This window comes from Oncorhynchus nerka, linkage group LG14, assembly GCF_034236695.1.
Source record: "Oncorhynchus nerka isolate Pitt River linkage group LG14, Oner_Uvic_2.0, whole genome shotgun sequence".
NCBI classification, from domain to species: domain Eukaryota; kingdom Metazoa; phylum Chordata; class Actinopteri; order Salmoniformes; family Salmonidae; genus Oncorhynchus; species Oncorhynchus nerka.
The window spans coordinates 20,452,684-20,468,824 of NC_088409.1; the positions used below are offsets into that span (position 1 = coordinate 20,452,684).

The 16,141-nt window shown below is 45.6% G+C and overlaps 1 protein-coding gene and 1 pseudogene across 5 annotated transcripts in view; one reads left to right on the plus strand and one right to left on the minus strand.

Moving 5' to 3' along the window:
• LOC135575038 (protein virilizer homolog) overlaps positions 1-5,100 on the minus strand; it is a 53,816-nt pseudogene extending 48,716 nt beyond the window's left edge.
• An 877-nt stretch (positions 5,101-5,977) lies between these two features.
• LOC115127787 (epithelial splicing regulatory protein 1-like) overlaps positions 5,978-16,141 on the plus strand; it is a 42,480-nt gene continuing 32,316 nt past the window's right edge. For 4 of the 5 annotated variants that reach the window (XM_065027731.1, XM_065027732.1, XM_065027733.1 and 1 more), the window contains exons 1-9: positions 5,979-6,362; positions 6,672-6,800; positions 7,631-7,747; positions 8,416-8,527; positions 9,522-9,719; positions 9,818-9,872; positions 10,015-10,125; positions 10,223-10,355; positions 11,281-11,643. In XM_065027731.1, the coding sequence (XP_064883803.1) occupies positions 6,231-6,362; positions 6,672-6,800; positions 7,631-7,747; positions 8,416-8,527; positions 9,522-9,719; positions 9,818-9,872; positions 10,015-10,125; positions 10,223-10,355; positions 11,281-11,643 (1,350 nt within the window). In that variant the 5' untranslated portion in view covers positions 5,979-6,230. Of the gene's footprint in view, positions 6,363-6,671; positions 6,801-7,630; positions 7,748-8,415; positions 8,528-9,521; positions 9,720-9,817; positions 9,873-10,014; positions 10,126-10,222; positions 10,356-11,280; positions 11,644-16,141 lie in introns of all 5 variants that reach the window. The other variant, XM_065027735.1, reaches the window with a different exon arrangement.

The window sequence follows — 16,141 nt, forward strand, 5'->3', positions numbered from 1 at the left end:
GAGGGATACAGACAGAGAGGTAGAGAGAGAGGGATACAGACAGAGAGACAGAGGTAGAGAGAGAGGGATACAGACAGAGACAGAGAGAGAGGATACAGAAGATGGTAGAGAGAGGGATACAGACAGAGAGAGGAAGAGGTAGAGATAGAGGATACAGACAGAGAGAGACAGAGGTAGAGGTAGAGAGAGAGGGATACAGACAGAGAGAGGAAGAGGTAGAGAGAGAGGAATACAGACAGAGAGAGACAGAGGTAGAGGTAGAGGGATACAGACAGAGAGAGGAAGAGGTAGAAGAGGATACAGACAGAGAGAGAGAGGTAGAGAGGGATACAGACAGAGAGAGAGGACAGAGGTAGAGAGAGAGAGGGATACAGACAGAGAGAGGAAGAGGTAGAGAGAGAGGGATACAGACAGAGAAGAGGTAGAGAGAGAGGGATACAGACAGAGAGACAGAGAGAGAGGGATACAGACAGAGAGAGGTAGAGAGAGAGGGATACAGACAGAGAGACAGAGGATAGACAGAGAGAGGGAGAGGTAGAGAGAGGGAGACAGAGAGAGGAAGACAGGAGAGAGTAGAGAGGGATACAGACAGAGAGGAGAGAAGAGGTAGAGATAGAGGATACAGACAGAGGAAGAGGTAGAGACAGAGGGATACAGACAGAGAGGAAGAGGTAGAGAGAGAGGGATACAGACAGAGAGAGACAGAGGTAGAGGTAGGGATACAGACAGGATACAGAGGTAGAGAGAGGGATACAGACAGAGAGGTAGAGAGAGGGAATACAGACAGAGACAGAGAGAGAGGTAGGGATACAGACAGAGAGAGGAAGAGGTAGAGAGAGGGATACAGACAGAGAGACAGAGGTAGAGAGAGAGGATACAGGAAGAGGGTAGAGAGAGAGAGAGAGAGGATACAGACAGAGAGAGGAAGAGGTAGAGAGAGAGAGGGATACAGACAGAGAGAGGAAGAGGTAGAGAGAGAGAGGGATACAGACAGAGAGACAGAGGTAGAGAGAGAGGGATACAGAGAGAGAGACAGAGGTAGAGATAGAGGGATACAGACAGAGAGAGGAAGATGTAGAGAGAGGGATACAGACAGAGAGAGGAAGATGTAGAGAGAGAGGGATACAGACAGAGAGAGGAAGAGGTAGAGATAGAGGGATACAGACAGAGAGAGACAGAGGTAGAGGTAGAGAGATACAGACAGAGAGAGACAGAGGTAGAGGTAGAGAGAGAGGGATACAGACAGAGAGAGGAAGAGGTAGAGAGAGAGAGGGATACAGACAGAGAGAGGTAGAGAGAGAGGGATACAGACAGAGAGAGAGAGGGATACAGACAGAGAGAGACAGAGGTAGAGGTAGAGAGGAGGATACAGACAGAGAGGAAGAGGTAGAGAGGATAGAGAGGTAGAGAGAGGGATACAGACAGAGAGAGAGGTAAGACAGAGGTAGAGAGAGAGGGATACAGACAGAGAGGGATACAGACAGAGAGAGGAAGAGGTAGAGAGAGAGGGATACAGACAGAGAGAGGTAGAGAGAGAGGGATACAGACAGAGAGAGACAGAGAGAGAGGGATACAGACAGAGAGAGCCAGAGGTAGGAGACAGAGGGATACAGATCTTGAGAGAAGTAGAGGTATAGTCGAGAACCACTCTTTGGAAACAAGTGCTTTAATTAATACTTTTAAGTGCTATCCTCTGGGTCCACATTGTACATTTCTGTTGTATATGTCTTTTACACAAACACATTCAATTCAAATAGAATGTACAAAGTGTTACTGACCTGCCCAGTCTGTGGAAGCAGGCGCTGCTGGGTTTAGTGAGGTTGTTGAAGAAAAGCTCCAGCTGGAAGGAATGAGGCGATGTCTCCCTGGAAACACAGACAGGAACAGGATATGACATCACCACTTAGCCCCCCTTTCAGCCACATGAGAGATCCTGTCTGTCCGGCTACGATTACCTCACAAATCACCCAACTACCCGGTGAGAATGAGGCCAAACTGAACATTACAGCTCTGGGGCCTCATTTATCAATTAATTGTTTTATTTTACCTTTATTTAACTAGGCAAGTCAGTTAAGAACAAATTCTTATTTACAATGACGGCCTAGGAACAGTGGGTTAACTGCCTGTTCAGGGGCAGAACGACAGATTTGTACCTTGTCAGCTCGGGGGTTTGAACTTGTCCAACGCTCTAACCACTAGGCTACCCTGCCACCCCAAATCAATATTGAGTAGAAACTTCTATAAAATACTTCTTACGAACGGAATTTAGAATGTTCGTAAACATAGAAAAAGTGTGATTTCTCAAACAATCCTACGAGCTTCATGCGTAGACTGGAAGGAGATAATCGCTGATAAATATCAAATGTTCTCAGCCTCAGTGCTCGTGCACGACCGTGGCTATTTGCATTTTGAAGTGCCCCCAATTAATCATACATGGTCAAAATCATCCCTTTAAAGCCCGTGGGGAATATACCACACCGTACCAGGATATACAACGTCGCAACCAAAGAAAGCTAAGAAAATAGTAGGTACTAGTGTCAGAGATTGAGTACAACCAAAAGGTTTTATTTGTCTCTCTCAGTTGTGGCTTGACCAGTATAACCATTAAGACAATGAGTTGCATTAGCAATGGCAAATCTACATAAAATGAGTAGACAACAGTCAGGAATAAGCCATCCATCCTCAACAGCTCCTTCCTGTAGGCGTATAGGCCAACATTGGCCACCACATTCAGCAGCGTCTTCTGCCCATCTCATAAATGATCACCTGCACATTAAGAGTGGAAGCCTTTTCTGTCCACATAGTTCAACTCGTTTTGGGATGGTGCTTTTATGGCGATGTGGGTGCCGTCTATTACTCCGTTCGTATTTGGGAACCCATTGATGGCAAAGAAACCCCTCTTGACTTCAACCTGTTGGGCAATGGTGTAAGGAAATTGTACGTTACAGTTTGTTTTACTGATGATTGCATCCAAAACACTGTCTCATCGAAGCTGTGAGATGCCGATCGGCAAGCTCCCGATGCCAAACACCTGAGGGTGGACAGCACTTGGATGTGCACCGGAATGGCATGCGGTTGCCTTTTTAAAGTAAGTCTTAAGTCCTCACAAAAATCCTAGAAGATTGGCTCATCAGATATAATTTCCCAAAACCAATCAGTACTTTCTGAGAAAGATCATACTACTGCACAGATCCTACTGCACTGTTGGAGCTACGAACACAAGCATTTCACTACACCTGCAATAACATCTGTTAAATATGTGTCAAATTTGATCAACCTTTCATTCAATTTCCCATTATTTAAAGTCTTTTATCATATTTCAACAATGGTTTCACTTTCACACGTGCCTCTAACTTTGGGCTCCCGAGTTGCGCAGCAGTCTAAGGCACTGCATCTCAGTGCAAGAGGCATCACTACAGTCCTTGGTTCAAATCACATCTTGCCGTGATTGGGCGTCCCATAGGGTGGTGCACAATTGGCACAGCATCGTCTGGGTTTGGCCGGGGTAGGCCGTCATTGTAAATAAGAATTTGTTCTTAACTGACTTGCCTAGTTAAATAAAATTTAAATAAGTTTAACAAATGACTGTACTTTATGTGAATTATTATAGTAACAAATGCACTGGTGGTCAAATTATATGCCTGTCAAGATATGTTGCATGAATTCACAATGGAAATACAATAACATCCAAAAATTATTGAATTATTACTCCATCACAATTTCAGACATTTTCAACATATATTTCCCCCCATTCTACGCTTGACAGTTCACTTACACCTCGATCACACCGACAGCGTCATTGCGTTTTGGTACACTAGAAGTACATTCATTTCCAATGGAATGCTGCGTTTGCCTTGCAGAATTGCATTAGTCTGTTCTATGTGGTGCATACATTGGATTTATTGAATTTATGCATCAAATTGTATGGTAGACGGTTTGACATTTAATGGTAGCAGAAGGTGAATGTTGAACTCACGCTCATACCATTTTGCGCAATGAGGCTGTAGGTGTGATCAAGGCATTATTCCACCACATGGCACTGTGTGAGCACGGTCATGGCAAATGTTCATATTGATAAATTGCACACTTTGAGTGGAAAGGATCCCACGCATGGTTTACGCACATATTTGTGCCTATGCATGATTGTTTGAGGCCCCTGAAGTTCCCCTCATACACATCCCAGTCTCAGATGTCACATGCACATAGCTAGTAGTATATATTTATTTAGCTCTCCCTTATACACCTTGAATGATGGTTTCTTACCCGAATGCCCGGTTGTCTGGCAGGCTGGTGTGTGCTTTAATTCCAGGGGGAATGACGCGCACCTCTGTGATCAGGACCCCACACGGGAACCGCACCACATCCACATTGGTCAGCTACAGACAGAACACATTTGAATAATTTCACTGTAAGGCCTACCACATCCTTTGTATTCAGCGTATGTGAACACTAAAATGTGATTAGATTTTTATTTAGACCATGTTGGTGCACAACAAAAACAGTCAGCACTTTTTGTGCCATACAAAAACAGAACTGGGAATTTCGTGTATTCATCTGCAGACAGTAACTGTAGACTATATCTGTCAAGATGAACAGTCGGTAAACTGTCTGTGTAACGTAAACAGTGTGAGTCGCTAACTAGAAAGTAAACATACACGTTAGCTGTGTGAGTAGCAAGCGGGTAAACAATCTGCGCACACGCCGTTGCCGACTGTCCCGTTATCCGTTATGGCTAGCTAGTTTCGCGTATCCCTATCCCCGCTGCAACTGTAGAAGAGACCACTGAATATAAGAACCCGTAACCTACTTAAAAACATAATACCTTTTTAGGAAACAATGCATCACACTTAGTTTGGATGGACGATTTAGTTATTATGCAAGGTGGCCACCGTGTTAGCATTAGCCTAGGGGAACGGGGGGGATCAGAAGTCGTAGTTAGCTAGCTAACTGGAATCTCAGCTAAGTACACTCCTGGGATAAAATAGCAAGTGCTATTAACAGATTTAGCTACCTCTGCACTTTGATGTTTGAACGTATCCAGAAAAAGTAGCTCCGTTAAAGTGTCACCCGCCATGTTTTTCTGTTTTCACTTGGGGTAAACTTCCGGATCTAGCCACAACGGTTTCCGGGTTTTAAAACCCGACGGCAAGCTGTAAAGACAGACCCCGAATCAGTTTAAATCTAACTTTTTTCTAATGTGTAAAAATACAAACTGATCTGATATCGGTGCATATTGGAGAGTTCATTCAACGTTATTCAGGCTTCTGCCAATGGCACTCTCATAATAGGTTATTAAAGATGCCGTAAAAAACAGGCAGTAGCCTGACTTTGACTATTTGATATATGTATTTTACAATAGCCTAAATGAAAACAATGGATCTACATATTTTTCATCAGTGTTTATTGGTAAATAGTCCTTATAAACTTTATTGTAATGATTTCACTGATTTGCCACGATTGGCTGGTCTCAATATTTTCTCAGCAGTAGCAGAAATGCATAAAACAACATTATGTTACATTACATTGTTTTCAATAACATTTCCCACTGCAGCCTATATGCCAATTGTAGCATTTGGAAATAGCCTATGCACTCGTCTACTCATGAATAGAGATAAAAACTAGGCAAAGATCAGTTTGTAGGCTAGTATATGAGATTGTTGTTCTTCTCATGTATGTTGTTCAGGTCGGGCCGATGGGTTTGTCGCGATGTCGTGCCACGTCCCTGTTTGAAAGCACCAATGAGGACAGCACTCAGAAAGAGAGGGTGTATATTCATTACGGACACCGTTAACAGGTTAAGAACCAAACGGAAGCAAACAGAGGAAACAAGAGTTTCTATTGGACAAATGCAGGCAGGCCCTTCTCCGTTTCGTCCCGTTTGCTTCCGTTTAAGAAGCGCTATGCAACGGAATAGGCGTAATGAATACGCCCCATGCAGGTAGCTACCTGGGTCACGTGGTCCGCAGCGCACACAGGTAGGTGCATCACAAAAAGGGAACATTCAGCCATTACACTGCGATGAGGTGTGCCGGAGACTTTGCATAGATTATCAAGCAATCAAGAAGCAACTAAAACTATCTGGAGTTGCTGAGCACACCTTTGCGCATAGGTGTCTGGGTGTGGGTGGCTGGATTCTTTGGGTTCTATACTGTTCTGGGGGTGTAGCTATAGGTTATTTTCTATTTCTTTGGGTGTAATTAGAGTAGTTTCTTTTTGTATTTACCCTGAAAATGACGGCTCAGGTAGACTACCTGGCGGTGTTGTTCACGACCACATCTGGCGCGAGCGGAGACCTCTTGGGTTCGGACGAGACGGAGCTCGAGCAGTTGGTGTGGCAGCTCGTGGACCTGAAGAACAAAAAGGTAATCTTTAAAACATTTTCCTTTCTTCGTTAAGATAATAGGATAATGACTATTATTCTTTTTTCAGGATGAGGTAATCTATAGAAAGACAAAATATTCATCCAACATAACCAGAATGCTCTCTGCGTCAATGTGCCCTATTTGGTTTAAAATACACTACCTTTCTTCTGTTTATGAGGTCTAATGACAAAACTGATCATAAATGTGCCATAATCGGCTACTCCATTCTGCATATTAAAGTGTGTTTTTTAAGTGTACACATTGTTATTTTAAATGTACTGAAGTGTGTGTGTTTTCTCTCTGGTCCAGTTGGGAAAGGTGAATGAGGTGTTAATAAGGCCTGAGCACTCGGACCTTACAGAAGATTGTCTGGGGGAGAGAGAGGACAGCGAGGAGTCTGTCTCTACAGTCACAGGCTTGGAGAACGCGATAAACCAGGTACAGACAGTATCTGTTGTCTCGTGATTTTTTATGAAATACATTTTTGAACTCATCATATCCTGCTTTACCATCCATTCACTTGAAATCAGGGGCACCAATGCATTGATTGGAGTTTTATAACAATTGATTGTTTATTTAGGCCTTGATCCTGGGATATCTAATTATAATTGGCTAATAATGAATCATCGTTTTCGATCCCTATAGATTTGATGGCATTTTACTTGACAGCCTGAGGGACATTTATTAAAGTCCATTGAGTGATGAGGAGGTGTGGATCTTTAAGAGCTTAGTAATGCAAATGACCACCAATTTGCATAATGAGGCTTATACAACTAGCAGCAATTAAAGTGCTTGTCCTCTGAAACCAAAAATATAAACCATACATAGACAAAAGACAATAGACATACATACACACACAAACATTGATGACATCACCTCACAAATCGTTTCCAGCCACTTGAAAGTAACAACAAGCCATTCAAGTTGGACTTTATCACAAGCAGTAATTTGTACGCCTATATTTGGATGTTTTTGTAAATATTTTGTCTTCATGGTAATACTTTCCATTAAGGTAGACTCAGTTTAAATAGTCTATAAACAGCATTAATAGGTTGTTTATTAGTCAGTAGGAAACAGTTCTAACTCATTGGATGAAATTGTATACTGTGGTCAATGTTATGGCGCTTGCTGAATAATGAGATTATAAATGGCTGCATTGTTATTCATCATCACCAGAATAATGATCACACTTTTAACCAATAAAATGTTAGTGGATTTTCAATATTACCAGTGAGTTGTTCTGTAATTGTTTATTGTTTATTAAACAGTTCCATCTGAGATTGACCAATGAGGTGAACAGCTTAGGCGCGGGCACGTCAGTGTGTGTGTGTACGGACGGGCAGCTCCACATTCGCCAGGTTCTCCACCCCGAAGCTGCGGGCAAGGTAAGGGTACAGGCTGGCAGGGCGGGGAGCACAATTACCTCCAGCAGAAGCGTTTGGTGTTCACAGAACCATAAAGACATGTGTTATGTCAAATGTTTTGTCAAGATCCTGCTCTACATGATGTTGAAATGGGAGGTTGTCTTGACATATTCTCTTGGCTTTGTTTGAACATGAACGCGCGCGCGCACACACACACACACACGCACCGTTTTCCTATTACATCTTGAGTCCCCCCTCACATCTAGTATGATATACAGACCCATGGGGAACCTAACTTTATTGACATGAGTAAATATGTAAATGAGGGTGGTAAACAGACAGCGTAGCTCCTGATACGACCCAACACCTAACATCTGTCAATGGTTGGCTGCACATGTTCTCTTCCTCCTCTCTACTGTTCAATCAATAATAATATGGTCAGAACGTTTTTAAAGGAACATACTACAGTATATTTGGTCCGTGCAAGACTCAAACTCTGGTGATCCAAGCACATGCCACATTCAGTTCCCCTGGGTGAATGTATGTGACTTTACCCACTGGGCTCACACTGGTTGAATCAACGTTGTCTCCACGTCATTTCAATAGAATTACGCTGAACCAACTTGGAATAGACGTTGAATTGATGTCAGTGCCCAGTGTGTAATGTCTGCAGTTGTCTTCCTCGGCAGAACCTGGCACTGCCAGAATGTTTCAACTCCTTTTTTGACCTGAGGAAAGAGTTCAGGAAGCACTTCCCGTCTGCAGACACCAAGAGCCTGGAGGTGCAGTACATGGCAGAATGTATCCTTACAACTGAGAAACACAGCAAAGACACTCACAGCAATGACACTCACAGCAATGACACTCACAGCAATGACACTCACAGCAAAGACACTCACAGCAAAGACACTCACAGCAAAGACACTCACAGCAAAGACACTCACAGCAAAGACACTCACAGCAAAGACACTCACAGCAAAGACACTCACAGCAAAGACACTCACAGTAATGACACTTGGTTCATTTTACAGCTTTGCATGAACCCTGCTTCTGTAGTGTAGCTTCATGCTGTTAGTGCATGTGTGTGTGTGTGCTCGCTAACACGTGTGCGTGGTTGTGAGAGAGAGAGAGCACTAAAGTGTGTGTGATACTGACACACTCCCATGGGGGAGGTGTCTGCAGGCCTCAGGGTGTTGGCTGTGGGACTAGAGGTTTTGAAATGCAAATAGAGACACAATTGACGTGTCTCACTGTAGCTCCAAGAGGAACATGCTGTGTGTTGAGCCAACAGGACCAGCCCTACACACCTACCAGGAAGCAGGACTAACACCAGCCCTACACACCTACCAGGAAGCAGGACTAACACCAGCCCTACACACCTACCAGGAAGCAGGACTAACACCAGCCCTACACACCTACCAGGAAGCAGGACTAACACCAGCCCTACACACCTACCAGGAAGCAGGACTAACACCAGCCCTACACACCTACCAGGAAGCAGGACTAACACCAGCCCTACACACCTACCAGGAAGCAGGACTAACACCAGCCCTACACACCTACCAGGAAGCAGGACTAACACCAGCCCTACACACCTACCAGGAAGCAGGACTAACACCAGCCCTACACACCTACCAGGAAGCAGGACTAACACCAGCCCTACACACCTACCAGGAAGCAGGACTAACACCAGCCCTACACACCTACCAGGAAGCAGGACTATCACACACACACATGCACACACACCTTGCTTGCTCCTCTCCTGTAGTTTTCTCCTTGACCACGGTTTCCTCAGCTCTCAGTGTAACTGTGGAGCCAGTAGCCATATTGGAGCCGCCGACCGTACTGGATCCAACGGCTGTGTTGGATCCAACGGCTGTGTTGGATCCGACGGCCATGTTGGATCCGACGGCCATGTTGTCACCGGTCACAGCAGCACTGCAGGTCCAGACCATGGCCAACATCGTTCTAGCCCTGCTATTGGAACCCTTATGTGAGTGACACACTAACTTACGCAAACTCTGACTTTTCTCATAATGTTGTCGTTGTTGCTTATCTTTGACTTCTGCTCTGGTCTTCTGTTTGTTGTAGGTCACACATTCTCAAACCCAGAGAAAGTCACTGAGAAGTTTGAAAGTGGCACTTGGTAACTAGACTCGTTAAGATAGATTAGCAGTAAGGTAGATGATAAGACACTATTCATTGGTGTTCTTACATAGTTGGATGGAGCGTGTGAGTGGTTTGATGCTAACTGGTGTGTGTGTGTCTGTGTGCGCGCGTGTGTGTAGCAGTAAGATGGAGCGTGTGTGTGACAACACAGTGATCAGAGCGAGGGGGTTGCCGTGGCAGTCATCTGACCAGGATATCGCTCGCTTCTTCAGAGGACTCAACATTGCCAAGTATGTGTGTTCATTGTCTAGTGGTGTGTTGTGTTTGACTCATTGCTGTTATGATGGTGTGTAGTGTATTGAAATGGTTTTAATATGTGTTGTCCAGAGGTGGTGCTGCGTTGTGTCTGAACGCCCAGGGTCGGAGGAACGGAGAGGCTATGGTCCGCTTCATCACTGAAGAGCACAGAGACATGGCCCTGCAGAGACACAAACACCACATGGGCAACAGATACATAGAGGTCATCTGTTAATAACCTATTATCAACCTATTACTAACCCTCACCCTAACCATCGATACATAGAGGTCATCTGTTAATAACCTATTATCAACCTATTACTAACCCTCACCAACGATACATAGACATAACCTGTTAATTATCTATTACTGACCCTAACCCTAACCAACTGTACATAGAGGTAACCTGTTAATAACCTATTACTAACCCTAACCAACGGTACATAGAGGTAACCTGTTAATAACCTATTACTGACCCTAACCAGCTGTACATAGAGGTAACCTGTTAATAACCTATTACTGACCCTAACCAGCTGTACATAGAGGTAACCTGTTAATAACCTATTACTGACCCTAACCAACGGTACATAGAGGTAACCTGTTAATAACCTATTACTGACCCTCACCAACGATACATAGACATAACCTGTTAATTATCTATTACTGACCCTAACCCTAACCAGCTGTACATAGAGGTGACCTGTTAATAACCTATTACTAACCCTAACCAACGGTACATAGAGGTGACCTGTTAATAACCTATAATCAACCTTTTACTAACCCTAACACTAACCAACGATACATAGAGGTAACCTGTTAATAACCTATAATCAACCTTTTACTAACCCTAACACTAACCAACGATACATAGAGGTGACCTGTTAATAACCTATAATCAACCTTTTACTAACCCTACCACTAACCAACGATACATAGAGGTGACCTGTTAATAACCTATAATCAACCTTTTACTAACCCTACCACTAACCAACGATACATAGAGGTGACCTGTTAATAACCTGTTATCAACCTTTTACGAACTCTATCTATGGTGTGGCTCAGATACTAACAACACCAGTAAACATAACCTGTAAATAACAGCTGGAGCACAAAGAGCAGGAGTTAATGCCATGTCTTTTCTGCTGCAGGTGTACAAGGCAACAGGAGAAGACTTCCTTAAGATAGCAGGCGGTACCTCCAGTGAGGTGGCGTTGTTTCTGTCTCGAGAGGACCAGGTGATTGTCAGGATGAGAGGTCTTCCCTTCACCGCCACACCTGACCAGGTGCTGGCCTTCTTCTCCCAAGAGGAGGGGCCTAAAGAGGCGTGTCCTGTCAGTGGTGACAAGGATGGCATCCTATTTGTGCGTTTCCCTGATGGAAGGCCGACAGGCGATGCCTTTGTCCTATTCGCCAGTGAGGAGCATGCTCAGTGCGCTCTCAGGAAGCACAAAGACATCCTGGGAAAGAGATACATTGAGCTGTTCAAGAGCACTGCCGCTGAGGTGCAACAGGTATGGAGAGGGGAGGGTTTGTCTGTCTGTTAAGGTGTAACAGGTATGGAGAGGGGGAGGGTTTGTCTGTCTGTTAAGGTGTAACAGGTATGAAGAGGGGGAGGGTTTGTCTGTCTGTTAAGGTGTAACAGGTATGGAGAGGGGAGGGTTTGTCTGTCTGTTAAGGTGCAACAGGTATGAAGAGGGGAGGGTTTGTCTGTCTGTTAAGGTGTAACAGGTATGGAGAGGGGAGGGTTTGTCTGTCTGTTAAGGTGTAAAAGGAATGAAGAGGGGGAGGGTTTGTCTGTCTGTTAAGGTGCAACAGGTATGAAGAGGGGGAGGGTTTGTCTGTCTGTTAAGGTGTAACAGGTATGGAGAGGGGAGGGTTTGTCTGTCTGTTAAGGTGCAACAGGTATGAAGAGGGGAGGGTTTGTCTGTCTGTTAAGGTGTAACAGGTATGGAGAGGGGAGGGTTTGTCTGTCTGTTAAGGTGCAACAGGTATGGAGAGGGGAGGGTTTGTCTGTCTGTTAAGGTGTAACAGGTATGGAGAGGGGGAGGGTTTGTCTGTCTGTTAAGGTGCAACAGGTATGAAGAGGGGGAGGGTTTGTCTGTCTGTTAAGGTGTAACAGGTATGGAGAGGGGAGGGTTTGTCTGTCTGTTAAGGTGCAACAGGTATGGAGAGGGGAGGGTTTGTCTGTCTGTTAAGGTGTAACAGGTATGAAGAGGGGAGGTTTGTCTGTCTGTTAAGGTGCGACAGGTATGAAGAGGGGGAGGGTTTGTCTGTCTGTTAAGGTGCAACAGGTATGAAGAGGGGGAGGGTTTGTCTGTCTATTAAGGTGCAACAGGTATGAAGAGGGGGAGGGTTTGTCTGTCTGTTTAGGTGTAACAGGTATGAAGAGGGGGAGGGTTTGTCTGTCTGTTAAGGTGCAACAGGTATGAAGAGGGGGAGGGTTTGTCTGTCTGTTAAGGTGCAACAGGTATGGAGAGGGGAGGGTTTGTCTGTCTGTTAAGGTGTAACAGGTATGGAGAGGGGGAGGGTTTGTCTGTCTGTTAAGGTGCAACAGGTATGAAGAGGGGAGGGTTTGTCTGTCTGTTAAGGTGCAACAGGTATGAAGAGGGGGAGGGTTTGTCTGTCTGTTAAGGTGCAACAGGTATGAAGAGGGGAGGGTTTGTCTGTCTGTTAAGGTGCAACAGGTATGAAGAGGGGAGGGTTTGTCTGTCTGTTAAGGTGCAACAGGTATGAAGAGGGGGAGGGTTTGTCTGTCTGTTAAGGTGCAACAGGTATGAAGGATGGGGAGGGTTTGTCTGTCTGTTAAGGTGCAACAGGTATGGATAGGGGAGGGGTTTGTCTGTCTGTTAAGGTGCAACAGGTTGAAGAGGGGAGGGTTTGTCTGTCTGTTAAGGTGCAACAGGTATAGAGAGGGGAGGGTTTGTCTGTCTGTTAAGGTGCAACAGGTATGAAGAGGGGGAGGGTTTGTCTGTCTGTTAAGGTGTAACAGGTTTGTCTGGAGCAACAGGGGGAGGGTTTGTCTGTCTGTTAAGGTGTAACAGGAATGAAGAGGGGAGGGTTTGTCTGTCTGTTAAGGTGCAACAGGTATGAAGAGGGGAGGGGGAGGGTTTGTCTGTCTGTTAAGGTGCAACAGGTATGAAGAGGGGAGGGTTTGTCTGTCTGTTAAGGTGCAACAGGTATGAAGAGGGGGAGGGTTTGTCTGTCTGTTAAGGTGCAACAGGTATGGAGAGGGGAGGGTTTGTCTGTCTGTTAAGGTGCAACAGGTATGAAGAGGGGGAGGGTTTGTCTGTCTGTTAAGGTGCAACAGGTATGAAGAGGGGAGGGTTTGTCTGTCTGTTAAGGTGCAACAGGTATGAAGAGGGGGGAGGGTTTGTCTGTCTGTTAAGGTGCAACAGGTATGAAGAGGGGGAGGTTTGTCTGTCTGTTAAGGTGCAACAGGTATGAAGAGGGGAGGGGTTTGTCTGTCTGTTAAGGTGCAACAGGTATGAAGAGGGGAGGGTTTGTCTGTCTGTTAAGGTGCAACAGGTATGAAGAGGGGGAGGGTTTGTCTGTCTGTTAAGGTGCAACAGGTATGAAGAGGGGGGGTTTGTCTGTCTGTTAAGGTGCAACAGGTATGAAGAGGGGAGGGTTTGTCTGTCTGTTAAGGTGCAACAGGTAGGGTTTGTCTGTCTGAAGAGGGGGGTTTGTCTGTCTGTTAAGGTGCAACAGGTATGAAGAGGGGAGGGTTTGTCTGTCTGTTAAGGTGCAACAGGTATGAAGAGGGGAGGGTTTGTCTGTCTGTTAAGGTGCAACAGGTATGAAGAGGGGAGGGTTTGTCTGTCTGTTAAGGTGCAACAGGTATGAAGAGGGGGAGGGTTTGTCTGTCTGTTAAGGTGCAACAGGTATGAAGAGGGGGAGGGTTTGTCTGTCTGTTAAGGTGCAACAGGTATGAAGAGGGGGGTTTGTCTGTCTGTTAAGGTGCAACAGGTATGAAGAGGGGAGGGTTTGTCTGTCTGTTAAGGTGCAACAGGTCTGAAGAGGGGAGTGGGGAGGGTTTGTCTGTCTGTTAAGGTGCAACAGGTATGAAGAGGGGAGGGTTTGTCTGTCTGTTAAGGTGCAACAGGTATGAAGAGGGGAGGGTTTGTCTGTCTGTTAAGGTGCAACAGGTATGAAGAGGGGGAGGGTTTGTCTGTCTGTTAAGGTGCAACAGGTATGAAGAGGGGAGGGTTTGTCTGTCTGTTGAAGAGGGGAGGTTTGCAACAGGTATGAAGAGGGGAGGGTTTGTCTGTCTGTTAAGGTGCAACAGGTATGAAGATGGGGAGGGTTTGTCTGTCTGTTAAGGTGCAACAGGTATGAAGAGGGGAGGGTTTGTCTGTCTGTTAAGGTGCAACAGGTATGAAGAGGGGGAGGGTTTGTCTGTCTGTTAAGGTGCAACAGGTATGAAGAGGGGAGGGTTTGTCTGTCTGTTAAGGTGCAACAGGTATGAAGAGGGGGAGGGTTTGTCTGTCTGTTAAGGTGCAACAGGTATGAAGAGGGGAGGGTTTGTCTGTCTGTTAAGGTGCAACAGGTATGAAGAGGGGAGGGTTTGTCTGTCTGTTAAGGTGCAACAGGTATGAAGAGGGGGAGGGTTTGTCTGTCTGTTAAGGTGCAACAGGTATGAAGAGGGGGAGGGTTTGTCTGTCTGTTAAGGTGCAACAGGTATGAAGAGGGGAGGGTTTGTCTGTCTGTTAAGGTGCAACAGGTATGAAGAGGGGGAGGGTTTGTCTGTCTGTTAAGGTGCAACAGGTATGAAGAGGGGGAGGGTTTGTCTGTCTGTTAAGGTGCAACAGGTATGAAGAGGGGAGGGTTTGTCTGTCTGTTAAGGTGCAACAGGTATGAAGAGGGGAGGGTTTGTCTGTCTGTTAAGGTGCAACAGGTATGAAGAGGGGGAGGGTTTGTCTGTCTGTTAAGGTGCAACAGGTATGAAGAGGGGAGGGTTTGTCTGTCTGTTAAGGTGCAACAGGTATGAAGAGGGGAGGGTTTGTCTGTCTGTTAAGGTGCAACAGGTATGAAGAGGGGGAGGGTTTGTCTGTCTGTTAAGGTGCAACAGGTATGAAGAGGGGAGGGTTTGTCTGTCTGTTAAGGTGCAACAGGTATGAAGAGGGGAGGGTTTGTCTGTCTGTTAAGGTGCAACAGGTATGAAGAGGGGGGGGTTTGTCTGTCTGTTAAGGTGCAACAGGTATGAAGAGGGGGAGGTATGGGTTTGTCTGTCTGTTAAGGTGCAACAGGTATGAAGAGGGGAGGGTTTGTCTGTCTGTTAAGGTGCAACAGGTATGAAGAGGGGGAGGGTTTGTCTGTCTGTTAAGGTGCAACAGGTATGAAGAGGGGAGGGTTTGTCTGTCTGTTAAGGTGTAACAGGTATGAAGAGGGGAGGGTTTGTCTGTCTGTTAAGGTGCAACAGGTATGAAGGGGAGGGTTTGTCTGTCTGTTAAGGTGCAACAGGTATGAAGAGGGGGGGGTTTGTCTGTCTGTTAAGGTGCAACAGGTATGAAGAGGGGGAGGGTTTGTGTCTGTCTGTTAAGGTGCAACAGGTATGAAGAGGGGAGGGTTTGTCTGTCTGTTAAGGTGCAACAGGTATGAAGAGGTGCAACAGGGAAGAGGAGGGTTTGTCTGTCTGTTAATGTGCAACAGGTATGAAGAGGGGAGGGTTTGTCTTTCTGTTACGGTGCAACAGGTATGAAGAGGGGGAGGGTTTGTCTGTCTGTTAAGGTGCAACAGGTATGAAGAGGGGGAGGGTTTGTCTGTCAAGGTGCAACAGGTATGTAGAGGGGGGGGTTTGTCTGTCTGTTAAGGTGCGACAGGTATGTAGAGGGGGAGGGTTTGTCTGTCTGTTAAGATGCGACAGGTATGTCTGTGTGTTGGAGAGGGGTGTACGTCTGTCTGTTGAGGTGGAACGTGTGTGTCTGTGTTTTGGGGGAAGGGTGTGTTTGTCTGTCTGCTAAGGTGCAACAGGTAGAAAGAGTGGGGGTTTCTGTAGGAAACCTAAGCAGA